The sequence below is a fragment of the Balaenoptera acutorostrata genome, chromosome X (genome assembly GCF_949987535.1).
Source record: "Balaenoptera acutorostrata chromosome X, mBalAcu1.1, whole genome shotgun sequence".
Taxonomy (NCBI): Eukaryota; Metazoa; Chordata; class Mammalia; order Artiodactyla; family Balaenopteridae; genus Balaenoptera; species Balaenoptera acutorostrata.
Genome location: NC_080085.1, coordinates 39,794,232 through 39,810,145, shown reverse-complemented (window position 1 = coordinate 39,810,145; position 15,914 = coordinate 39,794,232). Strand labels below are relative to the sequence as shown.

Below are 15,914 nucleotides of genomic sequence, written 5' to 3'. Positions count from 1 at the left end.
AGCCAACACAGAACAGAGAAGAAAATGAACCCTTAGTGAAACACTGGATCAGCTGAATCAACCAATCCTGAAGGCTGGACTTTACATTATATGAGCTACTTTTTTTTGTCATTTTAACCAGCTTCAGTTGGAGTTTTCTGAGGCTGCAGCCCAAAGCATCTATACCAATACACTGTGCTAGGAAACAACTTCATGTAGTGGAAAAGTCACCAGAGGCTCCACATCTATCCATAAAGGTAAAGTACTAGCCAGTCAGTCCACTGTAGGAAAACTGAAGGCCACTTAAGGAGAATGGGGCATATCATTCCTTCTGATTCCTACCTTCACGTACACTAAATGCTAAGCACTTACAGTAATATACTGAAATACCTCCTCTTCAACTACAAATGTTCATGCCTAAAATTCTCCTGAAAACAGACAAGGAATACTGGAGAGAGAAGCCTTAAAAAGCCAATGTCAAGACGAGAGAAAAATCAAATGAAACCTTCTCATTATGGGGAAGAGAAATATCAAGGACTCCTGAAATTCTTTTCTATGTTCATGGAAATGAAACAAACATCAGAATGGTATCAAGTATTTTAAATAAATGGAAGAAAGGCCCAAAACCAGAAGACTGCACTTACTTAAGGCAATCTTGCTAAAATCACTATGACTTGAAAGTTTGTTAGCCTTTACGCCCGAACAAATTAAAAGTTGTATACAGGAAGGATTCTGTTGAACAGGAGTAAGCAAGAACACTTTGAATTAGCCATGGAACACTGCCCAACACTGTTTCCCCTGATTAAAGGGGATTTTAAATATTGCCACCTTCATGGAAAGAGTTTTGCATCCATAGAATTGTTTAAGGTACCACTGCACTGATATTCAGAGATAGCCACATTCCATAATTTGGGACAAATCTCATTACTTTTTTCCACTCAAATATATTTCCTGAGCAACACTTACACTTCTGCAACACACAATAACCATATTGTGACAGTTCTATAAAAAGCTCAAATAAGCTGACTTTGTATTATAAGCATTTTAAGAGTCTGGTTTGCTAGTATACACTGTGAATGTCCAAGAGGAGGTCAAAATATGCAAGGTGGCATATCTGAACTTATTTTCCATTTCAAGTCCACTCACATGCAAAAGTATAGTTTGAGACATGCTGCTCTAAACTTGAGGAAAATTGATAACTTCTAGGCATCCCTTAGTCTCCATGTTACTTACATTTGCCCTAGGGCCTATTTCTCAAATTGCTCTTACCTTTGAGAACTGTGTGATCTGAATACTTTCACAATCTACTTATTTTAGTGTTTTGGACTGTATACCTCTCTCTTTCGTACCATCAGCATTGTTCTTTATAAACTCATGAAAGATAGAAACAGTATTTGCAAAACTGTCTACTTTAAAACTCTAGAACAATTAGGCACTCCTAAATACAGTTTTATTTGGTTGTTTTTTTTTTAATTTCAGTAGTTCCTTACTAGTGAATTCAAACTACAACCTATTGTAAAGTCATTCTTTATCTCCCTCCTGACCCTTCAGAATGAAGATAATCTGCAACGGAGATATTTAGAACATGGCAACCATTATAAATAGTCATAAATTCACAAAAATTTAAGCTTTTCCTAGAACTTCTAATCCTTTTAAAAAGCAATACTTTTGTCGAGCAGGGAAGCACTATCTTCATGAAAAGCCCAGTAAGACCTAAAGTGATGGCATAGATAGCACAAGAAACTAAATGAAAAACTTGAGAAATGTTAAATTCTATAGAAAGTAAAATATTTAACCAACAATGTTATTTTGCCCAACGTTTATACTCACAAACCAGCAGTTCAAATGACTAGCAAAGAACACATCTTTTTATAATTTAAGATATGAGACGTGCTTTGCTAGTAGAGGTGGAGAGATTTCTAGTGAGACCCATACAAGTAAACGGTCAATGATGGGGTCACAGATACAGAATCATTAAGCAGCTGCTTCTGACCTCTATGGTTGCCAATCACTAATAGCAGAGTGATTCAGATGTCCAAATTGAGACTGAAACCTTCACCCTTTCCTGATAACAGACCACAATTAAACTCAAAAAAAAAAAGTAAGTTTAATGATATAATTAGAAACCCAAACTTATGTATCTTCCAGTTCATAGCTGATAAACAGTTCTTTCATCTAAATTTTCAAATTCTCATTTGAAGTACCATATAAATTCCAACATTTCTCAATGTTCTAATATTTAACAACCCCCCCGCAAAAAGACCCCACAAAAATTAAACATTGTATCTCAGAAAAAACCCAACAACCTACCTTTAAACTAGACTCATAGTCTGTGTTCACTTTGAACATAAGACCAAGCCGTAAATGAATTTCCTTGGCTCGACAAAAGCTGGGATCAACATAAAGCACCTCCTGAAATGCTTTAATTGCCCTGAAAGAACACAGACATAAGATATCTTTACTTTTTAACACTTACATGAATTTTTGCTTGGTAGAACAGTAAAACTTCTTTTATGCAATTCTGTTTTAAAGGAAATGCCAGTTTTATAAAAAAGATGTGAATGAATAGCTTTAAAAAAAAAGACTAGGAAGGGGTGCCTGGGTCTTCTATGTAATTGAATGTGTGTAATATAAAAGGAGAAAAGGAAGATCAGTTGAATTTACTCTCAATTATTCAAATTTTTTTTTTTTCTGGTTGCATTGGGTCTTTGTTGCTGCACGCGGGCTTTCTCTAGTTGCAGCGAGCGGGAGCTACTCTTCGTTGCGGTGTGCGGGCTTCTCATTGCAGTGGCTTCTCTTGTTGCACAGCACGGGCTCTAGGTGCACGGGCTTCAGTAGTTGTGGCACACGGGCTCAGTAGTTGTGGCTCACGGGCTCTAGAGCACAGGCCCAGTAGTTGTGGCGCATGGGCTTAGTGGCTCCGCGGCATGTGGGATCTTCCTGGACCAGGGATCGAACCCATGTCCCCTGCATTGGCAGGCGGATTCTTAACCATTGCGCCGCCAGGGAAGTCCCTTCAAATAATATTTTATGGCTTAATAAAATTGTCAGTGTAAATAACTGATTTCACTGTTTCTGGAATTTCCTAGGGGAGAGGGGTGGGGCAGATAGTTTTGTTTTTAAGGGAGGAGAGATTAATCCTGTCTCTAGTCTACTCCATAAAATGAAGTCTTTTTTTTAAACTTTATATTTCTATCTTTCATATTTAGGTTTACAATCCATCTGCACCTTATTTTTTATATGATGTGAGGTAGGGTTCAGTTGTCATTTTTTTCAATACAGATATTCAGTACCCCCTACATCACCTGTAGAAAAGACCATCCTTACCACAGCTCTACAGTGCCACACTGTCCTAAATCAAATGTCCATATCAAACGTCTTGGTCTATTTCTGGGCTCTCTATTCTACTATATGTCACTTTCTGTCTATCAGTCCATCTTTGCCCCAAATTCACATTTTATCTTTCACAAAAAGTCTTAATTACCAGTAGAACGTATACAAGGATGAGGAAGGAACACTTTTCAAAAACTGAATACATTTTTATATCACTTAACCTGATCACATGAATGTACTATGTACTCAAAAATGAATTAAAATTATGACAAAGAAAAACATCTACTTTGAATTTTGAAAACTATAGTATCAGATATAACAGTATTTTAGGCATCATTTTAAATCTCTCTACATGATTTAAGGCTTATCCCAAGTACAGCTAATATATTCTTTGCAAAGCTTTTTATCAACTATTCTCTACTTCTATTTAATCTTAAAGGAGGTTACTTAGAATCTTAGACAATTCGAAAACAAAAGTCAATCTTTTTTATAAAAGTTCAAAATATATACCACAAAATAGAGCAAAACAACATGCCCTATGTCTTTAAGTAACTTTATTTTGACTTGTATATTATCTATTTCCCCCCCAAAAAAACTGTGTGGTTATATATTTATTATAAAATTAAGGGTTCTAAAAGGTAATAATTACTGTGAGGAGCATCAGATACCTTTACATCTGGTTAAATACTTTCTTCCTGAAGAGGAACTCGGCATCTATGTGTTAAGATGGCATTTCAAATGGGTGGGGCTGTGTATGTGTTTTATTATTTAGTGTGTGTATAGACAGCAGAGGGGAGTCAAAGGCCTGATAAGAAAGAATTCGTGTAAATTACCTTTCTCATCCAAAGGTGGCTTCCTATTTCTCTCAATCAGACTTGAAGATACTCATCTGCACACTGCTAAGAAGTTCTCTGTACTTTTCTCAAACCTTTCTAATAAGAGGAGGTGCAGCTTCAGCCTCTATATTCTCTTAGTCATGTCTAGAGTGCCACCTTCTAACAGAACAGATTGTGTGCACAGGTGCGTGTGAATGTGTGTGTGGGGGGAGGGAGTACAACACACACATGTTGGGGGAGGGGCATAAAAAAGGTTAGGAAGAGAACAACTGCAGCAATAAATGATGTCAATTAAAAGATAAGATGTCACTGGGAAACGGTATGCAGGGGCTTTTGGAAGCTTCTGGGATGATAGCAATTTTTTATTTCTCGACCCAAGTGATAGTTATGAATGTTTATTTTATAAATAACATGTAAGGATGTATACTTATGTTTAATTTTCTTTAAGTATGTTACATTTTATAATAATAAAAATTGAGGATAATGTTTCATAAAGTCCTAATTAGCCTTACCTTACAAAATGGGTCAGAGAACTCCTATGGAATGGGTCAGAACTAAGCAATGTCCACACATGCCAATTAAAAACCCAGGCAAGGAAGAGTGGATATAGGTATATGTATAACTGATTTGGTTTGCTGTATACCTGAAACTAACACAACCTTGTAAATCAACTATACTCCAATAAAAATTTAAAAAAACAAAACAAACAAAACTAACCAAGGTGGGGTGGGGGGGGGACAGGCAGGCCTGAGCCAAATACACTAAAGAAAAATAATGGAAGTGGTGGAAGATAGCAAAGGAAAGATGGAATAAAGGAGAAAAAGAAGATAGGAAGAAAAACAGTCTAAGGAAGGATGTATGCGAAAGGGAAGAAGGAAAACACAGATCATCAATAACAACCCCACAGGAGAAATATTTCCTACTCTGTCTCAGTTTCTATTTCCAGTCTTTTCACAACCTACTGTTCATAGATGTGTTTTACTCCATAGGTGCCTTTAGTTCTTATCCACTTAGTTCACAATGTCACACAAGTACAAGAAACACAGGTTATTTTACAAAGTTCTCTACACATGTTAACACACTGGAAATTTCTTTTACAAAATTATTAACTTACCAGCAAAAACACATATTACAATACACTAGTCTGGGCTACACTGTGCCTGCTCTTTAAGGACTACTAAAAGTGCCCATGACAAGGGAGGACAATATATATCTATTCATCAAGTTCTCCAGGTTGTTTCAAAGTTTCCCTCAAATTCAATACTTGCAGACTCAATCTTCAATATCTCATTATCAGATAACTGAAACAGACTCCTTAAAGACTTCCCTTGCTCTCCTCTGGCTTGCCTATGCTTCCTAAAATATGTGGCTCCTGTGATTGCCTACTAACCATGATACTCTAACCATGATACTCTTTTAAGTCAAATCTCCATGTAGCATTTAAGGTTTATGAGCAGTTATACCCATTGCCAGCCATGCCCTAACATTGTTCCTCCTCAGCTGTGAGCTGGCATATCTTAGGAATTCCTTCATGCAAATACTGGTCCTCTTGGCTTCACGGCTTCTCCTCAGGATAGTCTCCTGACCTGGAATATTTTCATTCTTCTGCTTCACTCTAAATCCACTATTACCTTTAAGACTCACCACCCAAACTCAACATCAATTATTTTTTGCTTAATGTTAACCAGCAGTTAGGTCCACTCTATAATCAAATCATTTTACTCTTTACCTGTCAGTGTGCTGTCTCCAGTTTTTCCAAGTAGTCTATTCCTTGAGGTCTACATTCCTCTTTTATTTTTAAATACTCTAGACATTATAGGAAAATGTTTAATATCTGTTTACTGATGTCATCACTCTTTATAATTAACTGACTGGACTTCTTGTTGAGGGGGTGGGAAGGGATGCTCCAGAGTCTCTTTACTGATCAGTTCTCCTCAGCTAACAAAATAGATGCAAGTTCATTTTCACTTGCTTTTCTAAACTCTTACCATCTTTTTCTCCTATGTGTTGCATCCACCCCTTGGGGTGGGAAAAGAAAAGGAAAAAAGAATGTGTTTATGTGTTAGGAGGGGGATAGTGTGTGGAGAAGACAGGTACCATTCAGACAACATTCTAATTTTGGTCATCATTTTAATGCATTCATATCTCACCAAACCACATGTAGCCAGAACATGATCTGTGTAGCAGAAGTTAGACTAAACCACCAACACATACAAATTCTGCTGACGTCAGTATTCTGACAGACAATTTTAGAACATGAAAAATGGCTACCTAAAACGATAAAATACTTTTAATGATACAATGCTTGGAAAGGTTTATAGTTTTCAAATATTAAAGCACAGTCTCTACTGAAATTTTAAACAAGTGCATATTGCTATGCTTGAGTGTCCATGCATTTTCTTAAAATCTAAAGAATGTTTTTATATCACCAAAATTATTTCTATAGATTTTCAGTTTAAATTTTTTTGCAATTAATGTTTTCCACTGTTAACAATTTTTAAAAGGAAATGATAACTTCAATAGCACTCCCTGCAAAAAACACACACATACTGAATATATTTTAAAACAATGGTCATTTTAAATAAGATTTCTAGAGCCATTTTTTAAAAAGCCTCCTTTAGAACCTTACCACCTTACCAAACTATAGAAATATAATGATATTAACGAAACATCCTAGCACAGTTTTAGTACATTTGAAAAGAGACATAATAAAACTTTAAGTTCTCTGAAGCTAATAAAGCCGAGTCCAGAGATTTCCCTCAGGGATATCTGAAGGGATAAAGGAACTAATTCCACAAATTTTCATACTAATAAAAGGGAGCATATTCTAGCTCTAAATCAGCAATAACATATATACACAACAGATATACACACTTCTATACACACACATATATATATATTTGGAAATTTAGAGGTTCCTTCTAAATGAGACAAAAAGATTTGATTAAGAACTCGAAGAGACAGGTAAGGTAAGAGTTTTAAAGTGGAGATGGAAGGAGAAGGCAGACCAAAGAGAGTAAATGGCACAAACCAACTTGCATAGGTAAAAAAATGCTCAAGACATTTTCAGGGAAATGTTAATACAGTAGTGACTGACACAAAGAATATATCTAGGGGAACAATAAGTCTAGAAAGATCATCTGAGGTTGAAACAGAGAGGACCTTAAATGTGAGGCTAAGTTAGAAGTATCATACGCTAGGCTATTCACATTGACGTTTGCTAATATATTACCTCCTGGTTCTTTTGCCCTCTCCAGCCATCTTCATTTCATCACTGCAGACAGTGGGATGTTTTCTTCCCTCCCCTATTGTAAAATTTATGTTTTTATTCATAATTTCCCTGAAGCTTAATCAATCCAAACCCTTCCAAATTCTCTCTGGCAATCTATGTGCCACTGGTAAGCATAACTTTACCAAAACCGCCTTAGTTATCTGCTATTTTCTTCAAAACAGCAGCAAACAGAATAAACTCAACATATGTTAACATGAACTGTTTTATTTTAATAGAAATAAACTTTTGATCTAAGAGCATTAGTTTGCAAAATGATAGCTCAAAAACATATATTAAATATTAAGTTTTTGCGAGACTCCATGCTAAACAAGGCTCAGGATCAATGGCGGTTATCTCAAACTACATTAAGTTTATGTTTACACCCAAAGCAGTGATTTTACAAGGAGAGCAGAGATTCCTACACCCCTAAGAACACTTGTAATTGGTACACGCTAGGGAAATGAGTCCTGGAGAAAGTTCACTTGTAATGTGTTAACATTTCTGTCTTTTTAAACTCACCTCCATCTCATTACCCTACTCCTTGCTGATGTCAACATAATAATAATCACTACATTTCCTTACCAGGGCTTATCAATTAGATTTGGGAAGCTAACTTCCAAAATCCTATGCCTCTGGCACAGAATTATGTAGCTCTTAGGTTTGCCACTATAAGACCATTCTGATACTGATCAATGGGAATACAAAAGGTTACAGGCTAGAGAGAGAGGAATGATAAGGATTTTCAGGGAGGTATATTTAGAAATATGGCTACAAGTTATAATACTTTATTACTGTATGTATTTCAATTCCTTTCACCCAAGGATATAGGTTTCTTACTACAAAGGCAAGGAAAAGCTCAGTTCAAGGTACCCTTAGCAATATGCCACCCTCATGAAGAAGAACAAGTGAAGGCATGGGCATGCACTCATGCACATGGAAAGGAACAGCTTTATAGATACTGGTTCTAGCTCTCTGCTGCATGCATTTTACTATGCGCTTCTAATGTCTTCCTTTCTCCTTATATTTATTTTAAGTTTGGTCACAGATTACTGTGTATGATAATAGTAAAATTAAATAATTATGATAAATCCAGTGAGGATGTAACAGTTGCTCTACTACTTTCTGACATGGGCTCCTCCAAGAGGCTGAAATTGAAACTGGAAAAACTGACCAAATAACTGAACTCATCCAGAGGCTAACAATAAAATCAACTCACGCCCCCAAAAAGGTGGGGGAGGGGGAGCATAATATGGCAAGAAACAAGACAAACAGGTTAACAGATAAAACCACAGTTAATAAAATTGCTCTTAATAATTTATTAAGTCGCCATCACCAACCCCAACACACATGGTGGCTGCACACAGTATTCTCGAATACTTAATCTAATTAAATAACAATAGACACCACTTACAAATATTAAATTCTACTAAAATTATAAATGTACAAGAGATAGAACATTCTGAGCTAACAATACAAAAAAGGCATACCACACTCTTCTCTGGAAATATTTTTTCAACAAATCCCAAAGAACTTAGTGTGTGTTGGGGGTGGAGGTGGGTCTGTTCCCAGAAATTAATAGCCACCTATAAATAAAACCAAATAAAACACAAGTATAGTTTTAACCTAAGGAAGTTCCTATCCGTTAAGGCTATACTCTAAAACTCTCACCAAGCACCTACTCCATGCTTTCTAATTTTGTGGCTGTTCAAGAAATAGCAAGATAAGTGAAAGCAAAAATTGGGGCACAGAGTTTGTGAAAGAACATTTGACCAGCAAGACGGGAAACACACATCCATGATGGATTAAGAGAGGGTGTGAGATATGTCACTTTAGGGAGCAGCTAGAGCTGAAACTCAAGACATGAGAAAATGGTGGTAACCAGGACAGGATCAACAGAACAGAAGGCACTTACTAATTCAGACATTGCATCATTCTTACATCATTTCAGTTTCATTTCTTAAGTCAACTGAAGGACACAGAAATCATATGTAGGTAAGGAATCAAAAGATGTAATTTTCCACACTACAAGCCCCCTAACTTGACATGGTCACATACTTTTTAATGCAATCCAATTTTCAACTGATGATGACTTCACCTCACTACTGATTTTATGCTTATCTCTTCAATCTATAGGGAGTTCACAAGTTATCACAGATAGGTGAAAATTAACTGGTGTGAGGTATACATGTTCATTTCTAAACTGCAGAGTTCCTCGCCTTGAGTTTCATCTAAATTATTTCTGGCTGGCCATAAAGATTTTACCAATGTGCCCAGGAGAACAATTACAAATACTGATTAAAAAATAACCACCAATCAATCTTCAAACTTGGGGACAGACTACAACAGACAAAATAATTAGACTGGGAAACCTGAGCATAAGTTTGCTTCTGCCACCAATTAAACAGTTATATAATACTGAGTTACACACACATACACATCCCTTGTTTTCTTCGTCTATAAAATTAAGGAGAAAAAACTAAGTTATCTCTTAAGACCATTCTGGTTCTAAAAGTTTAGAATTGTGAATTCTATGAATAGCATCTTCAAGAAAGTAAAGAGATTTTAAAACAGTCCTAATCTACTCTTGATTTTACATATGATACACTGGATATAAAGTTAGGAGGCTTAAATTTAGGCTTGCTCTACAACAATGGATAATTTAAAAGAAAAATATTACAAAGCTTCTTTATAAAGATCAATTATAGCTTTACAAAGAAAATGAGTGATTTGAATGATTATAATACTCTATCCACACAGGTGTTCTCTAACAATGCAGTGCTTCCATAGATGATCAAAACCCAACAGGACCAAAAGCAAACAGGAAAGAAAAGGCATCTGGGAAAAGTCATTCATGTCTTAAGTTTCATCTTTAGAGAAACCAAATCAAATCATTGCCAATGCATATTTAAAAGCTCTGTAATAAATATCCAGGATGCCCAACAGGTATATGACAGGGTTATAACCTTTGGTCAAAATGTTCCTTTGGACTTTCTCAGCACTCACTCAGCTTAAAATTATGAAGAACAGAAGGCACTCTGACAAAGTCGAATATATTTCAAAAAAATGTCTACATAGGGCTTTACAGTTTGCAAAATGTACATTATCTCATTTGATCATCAAAACTCTGTAGAGTAGAAAAGGCAAGTAACTGTAATGTACCTAAAACAAACACACACATACACACACACACACACACACACACACACGAGGAAACACATCAAACTAAGTGGCAGTGCTGAGACCAGAATACCAATCTTTCAACTACGTTCTTTCCACTAGAGAATGTTACTGTCTTGTCTGGTAAACAGAAAGACAACAAGGGGGCAAACGCCACAGTAACAGGGACCTATACTTTACCGTTTATAAAATCTTATATATATTTCTATCATATTTAATGTCTGACTCTGAAGGTGGTACCATTACTCCTATTTTATAGAAGAGAGAATTGAGAGTTTATAATCTAGTGCCTGGTTACTAGAAATTGGAAAAGTACTAACACACTCGTGTGTGTGTGTGTGTGTGTGTGTGTGTGTGTGTGTGTGTGTGTGTGTCTTTTGGTGAAGGAGGAAGGGAAGGAGCAGTCAGTATGTCTAAAAGTCTGAAAAGGAAATACTGCTCATCACAGACCATTTACCAACTTGAGAATATAGAGTCATTCCCCAGTTCAAATAACCCGGGGACCACCAGTCCATAATAAGTGACTGAGAAATTCCAAAAGCTTTCTAATCTAAGTCTTCTTTAATCAGAATCTTATACCAGATTCTTTTAGGAACACATATATTTCTAATAATCTAAGGTGGGTCAATATCCCTGAAGGAACAAACTAATAATTTCAGGAGATTATTGGAAAATGTAGGCTTAGTGATATTAAAATATTTTGTATTTATTACACACACACACACACAGAAAAATACAAACAAAATAAGCCATTTACTGGAAACAACTGGAGTTATTAGTTTTATGTCAACTTACCACTGAAATGCATTGTAATGGAAGTAGACCAAACCAAGACCATATAAAAAGGCAGCATTCTGGAAAGAAAGGGAAAAAGAGACTTTTAGGAAAAGCATTTATGTCTAATACATATGTTACTAATACTATAAAATATGGTATCCAGGATGTTTTATGTTATTAAAAATCTATCCTGTATTACAATATAGTTACAATGTATTTTTAAAACACCAAAATAGGGCTTCCCTGGTGGCGCAGTGGTTGAGAATCTGCCTGCTAATGCAGGGGACGCGGGTTCGAGCCCTGGTCTGGGAAGATCCCACATGCCACGGACCAGCTGGGCCCGTGAGCCACAACTACTGAGCCTGCGCGTCTGGAGCCTGTGCCCCGCAACGGGAGGGGCCGCGATAGTGAAAGGCCCGCGCACCGCGATGAAGAGCGGTCCCTGCACCGCGATGAAGAGTGGCCCCCACTTGCCGTAACTAGAGAAAGCCCTCGCACGAACCGAAGACCCAACACAGCCAAAAATAAAGAAATAAATAAATAAAGTAGCTATAAAAAAAAAAAAAAAAGAATCAGTGATGTTTAAAGACCAAAGTGTAATAAATAGCTGGGTGACTTTTTGGTATGCAATTATTATTTTTAATACTAAAACTTGTTTTAGGGTTATATTGTGCATTTCCTTTGAATTCTAACCACACTTCTGGAAACACTGAAAAAGGTTTCTTAAGTAGATCTTAAAATGTAATAAATATGGAAATTTAATTTCATTAAATCCTCAATACCCTCAATTTTCTGAATGAGAAAATTACATGCTACAAGGGTATTCACAAATACGGGGATTCACAAAGATCTCAGACAACATCCATTTCAAAAGTTCAAATTCAAATTTTTAAAATTTAGTTGAAACTGGCTTCAATTAGGATCATTCATTTACCACCCCACCCTATCCCTGAAATAAACTGAACTTTTACTAGGTATTGAGGACAATACTCAAGGGTTGAACAAGCCAAACTGATTAAGATGTACTTCCCCGCACTCTACTCTGTGTGTGTGTGTGTGTGTGTGTGTGTGTGTGTGTGTGTGTGTTGGGGGGAGGGGGGGGATGGATGATGTTCAGAACACAAGAGTAGTTAAATTCAGAGTTATGAAATGTTCTACCCAAGAAAGTTTAGGTTTGAAACACAACTGTCTCCCTAGGTGGGGGAGATGGAGGGGAAGAGAGCATGGTTGAATAACAACAGACAGCATCTTTCACCAAATTAGGTAATTGCCCAGAGAAGGCGGTGTAAGGTGTGGTGGAAATATGAGTTTACTGAGGGACATTTCTGCTTTTCAGTACACATCCTGCATTCTCTCAACTTCCTTTGTTCATAGCTCATCCTTCCCCCTCTAGGAAATCTTACCCCCATCCCTGCCACTGTATAAATTTTATCAATCCATCTAGATCCATTTAAATGCCATCTTCCCTATGAAGCTTTGCCACTTCTCCCACCTCAAACCAGAGGTAATCTTTCCAACCTCTAAATCTGGCCTTAGCATAATGTCTCTAGCATGTGACATTATGGTATAATAGTAAGAACTTAATTTTATGCAAAAAGCTAACATCATTTCTTTTAAAAGGTACTAACAACCCTTTGAGGTGGCAGAAATTTAAAGAATGAAGAGATATTAAGCAACTTGCTCAAAGAGACAGTTGCAGACATAGGAACTGAATCTAGGTCTGCCTCCAGAGCTCACTCTTAACTATTGATAATATATTTTTGCTATTTGTGTATTGACTAAATTCCATCCCATCAGACAAAAATGCAACGAAAGCAGGAGTGCTAATCATCTGTGTATATTACCTAGCATACACAGTGCCTTCCACATAGCAGATGCCCACAGGTTTAGTAAATTGAACCACCCAGTATTTAAGCTCAGTATTAAGTTCAGTTTCCTGGGTGACACAGAATTAGTATGAGAGATGGTCCCTATTAATCAGGAGCTTATAAATCTCACCAAGGAGGTAAGTCTCATTTTTCCATAACAGTAAACAATGTAATTTAAACATTTATTGAGCACCTACTATGAGTCATAACATAGTTATCAGCACTGGGAAGAAAGTAGTAAGCAAAAAAGACAAAAATTCCTATCCTCAATGAATTTACAATCTAAGGACAAATGATTATGAAATTAAGTGCATAATAATATATTCCTAGCTGCAACCATTTAAGAGTTAATGAAGTATAATAAGGACTAGGAAAAGAGGTGGAACTTGGGTATTGCTGGGAAAGGAGAAGGAAAAATAAGCCATCTCAGCCAGGGGTTCTAATCCACACATTTTTGGAAATAATGACCTGGGGGTGTGAACGGCTATGTGCCCTGATAAAGATGTGTTCCCTCCCAATGTACAATCTCACCAAAAATGCCAACAGCATCCCCATTGAGAAACACGGGTTTATGCAGAAGGATGACCCAAGCAAAGGCACTGATATGGAAATGAGTTTAAATGTGATGTAGTCATTCTTCAATCCACTGTGAGAAGTTAGGGGAGTAACTTTCTGGGAAATGTATTATTTATAAAACATACTCCTGCTTCAGTCCAAATCCTTAGAGGTTAGAGTATTTATATTAGGTGTCAGCAAACTACGGCACATGGGCCAAATCCAGCCAGTCACCTGTTTTTATAAAGTTGTACTGAAACATAGCTACCCCCACTCATTTACTTATTGTCTATATAGCTGCTTCCAGTTCCAACAGAAGAGCTGAACAGTTGCAACACAGAGATTATCCAGCTTACAAAATCTAAAACAGTTACTATGTGGCCCTTTACAAAAGAAATTTGCCAACCTCTGACCTAGACTGTATCACAGTACCCATCATAATCCCAAATTAAGAAATTATAACTTAATAAGATTACAATCAATTTATATTGAAGGCAGGGTGTGGTTCATTAAGTTAGCAGTTCACTAATGCCAGAGAGTCCCATGAAGGTGTTTTCACTGATCCCCAACATAGTTCTTAAAGAAACTCCTGGATGCCCTACGTTCTATAATCAGAGCTCCAGGCTGTACAACCCCAGATGTGAGAGGGGAGCACTGTACAGTCCTCTGGAGGACACTATAAGCTTTGTTCTTTCCAGCTGTTCCTGGTTTCTCAGACTATTTCCAAATTGAAGGAAAGGGCACTGAGGGTTCTGCTTCTATTTTCATGAACATATCTATGTAAAAGTGGACTGGAAAACAAGAATGATAAATTAAATTATACAAAAACAGTGTGAGCCTTAGAACAACACAGATGAAATAAAAGGTTGGCAACCTCATATTAGACCCTCTTACTGCCAAATTTTCTTAAATCTGTCTATGAAATCCCATAGAAGGCACTGCTATCAACCCCCCTTTTTCCCAGCTACTTCCAGTGAGAAAACGCTGGTGACGTAACAGTTCTAGCCAGTGAGATTTCTACCATGGGGTTTCTGGGAAAGCTTTTGCTTTCTTTGCATAAAGGTTTCCCTTTTTCTTCTTCCACTTCCTGTTAGTATGTCATGGTCACCAGAGTGATGAAGGTATTAATAGCCAACCAAAATGGTATGAAAATTACTTTAAACTGAAAACATCTGAACAATCAGAAGCCACAGAAACAATCATTATCTAAACTTAGGCAGAGCACCCTGAAAATACAGCTGCCAATGACCCCTTCCCACCACCCCCCTTCCAAGGGAGTTTACTAACTGGGAAAATACTGACCCTTAGCATTGAGAAGTGTGAATTCAGCTGCCCATCAGCATCAAAAACTCCAATAGAACCTTCCCTACTTTCTCAGTGAAGCCCAAAACCCTGAGACTGTTTTGTTAGGTTTATATATAAACCTTTATCTCTGGCTATTGAGGGACTTACTCATTACAGGGCAACTCCAGTATGCACGTGTAAACAAACTTTGCCTTTTCTCCTGTTAATCTGTCTATTGTCAGTTAATTTGCAGGCTCCCAACCACTGCACCCAAACTACAAGAGGAAAAAGCATTTCCTCCCAACAGTGACAAGCAACAACCCTGTATGAAAATCAGACTGGGCAGGGACTAGAATGGCCATCATGGACATATCATGATTTTGAAAGAAAACAAGCTTTAAAGACAGCAGTAGAGTGCCAGTAAGTTAAAGACAGCAGTAGAGTGCCAGTAGAGTGCCAGTAAGTGCCAGTAAGTTTAAGATCAGAAAACTGCCCCGCCCCGCCCCACCCCACCCCCCTGAGGACGCGGCAATTTCCTATCTAGCATGGTTTGGGTTTTTAAAGGAAAGTTTAGACCCAGTATCCTACAAGCATGCAGCAGTAAGAGGGTAGCTGTTTCCCAAAGAAAGGGTCAGCTTTAACAAAAGAGAATATCAGTAAAATATTCAAGCTTTTAAAAAAATTTTATTAGACAAAATTCACTAAATGATGAGATTATCAAGATATTGTTATGCTATTGCCAATACTTGGGTAGAACAGCAACCTGATTGTAGCACCTCCAAACATCCCATACTCCAGTAATCACCTTTGAAGACAATTTTTTATGCAGAGATA

The 15,914-nt window shown here is 37.0% G+C and overlaps 1 protein-coding gene across 8 annotated transcripts in view; it reads right to left on the bottom strand.

Annotated features, from left to right (window-relative positions):
- Positions 1-15,914, bottom strand: part of KDM6A (lysine demethylase 6A) — a 208,092-nt gene that overhangs the window by 85,412 nt on the left and 106,766 nt on the right. For all 8 annotated transcript variants that reach the window (XR_009006745.1, XM_057538990.1, XM_057538992.1 and 5 more), the window contains exons 5-6: positions 11,392-11,450; positions 2,290-2,410 (exon numbers count right to left, since the gene is read on the bottom strand). Coding sequence is in view for 7 of the 8 variants with exons in the window: in XM_057538990.1 (XP_057394973.1) it covers positions 2,290-2,410; positions 11,392-11,450 (180 nt within the window). In the remaining variant the exon portion in view is untranslated. The remainder of the gene's footprint in view (positions 1-2,289; positions 2,411-11,391; positions 11,451-15,914) is intronic.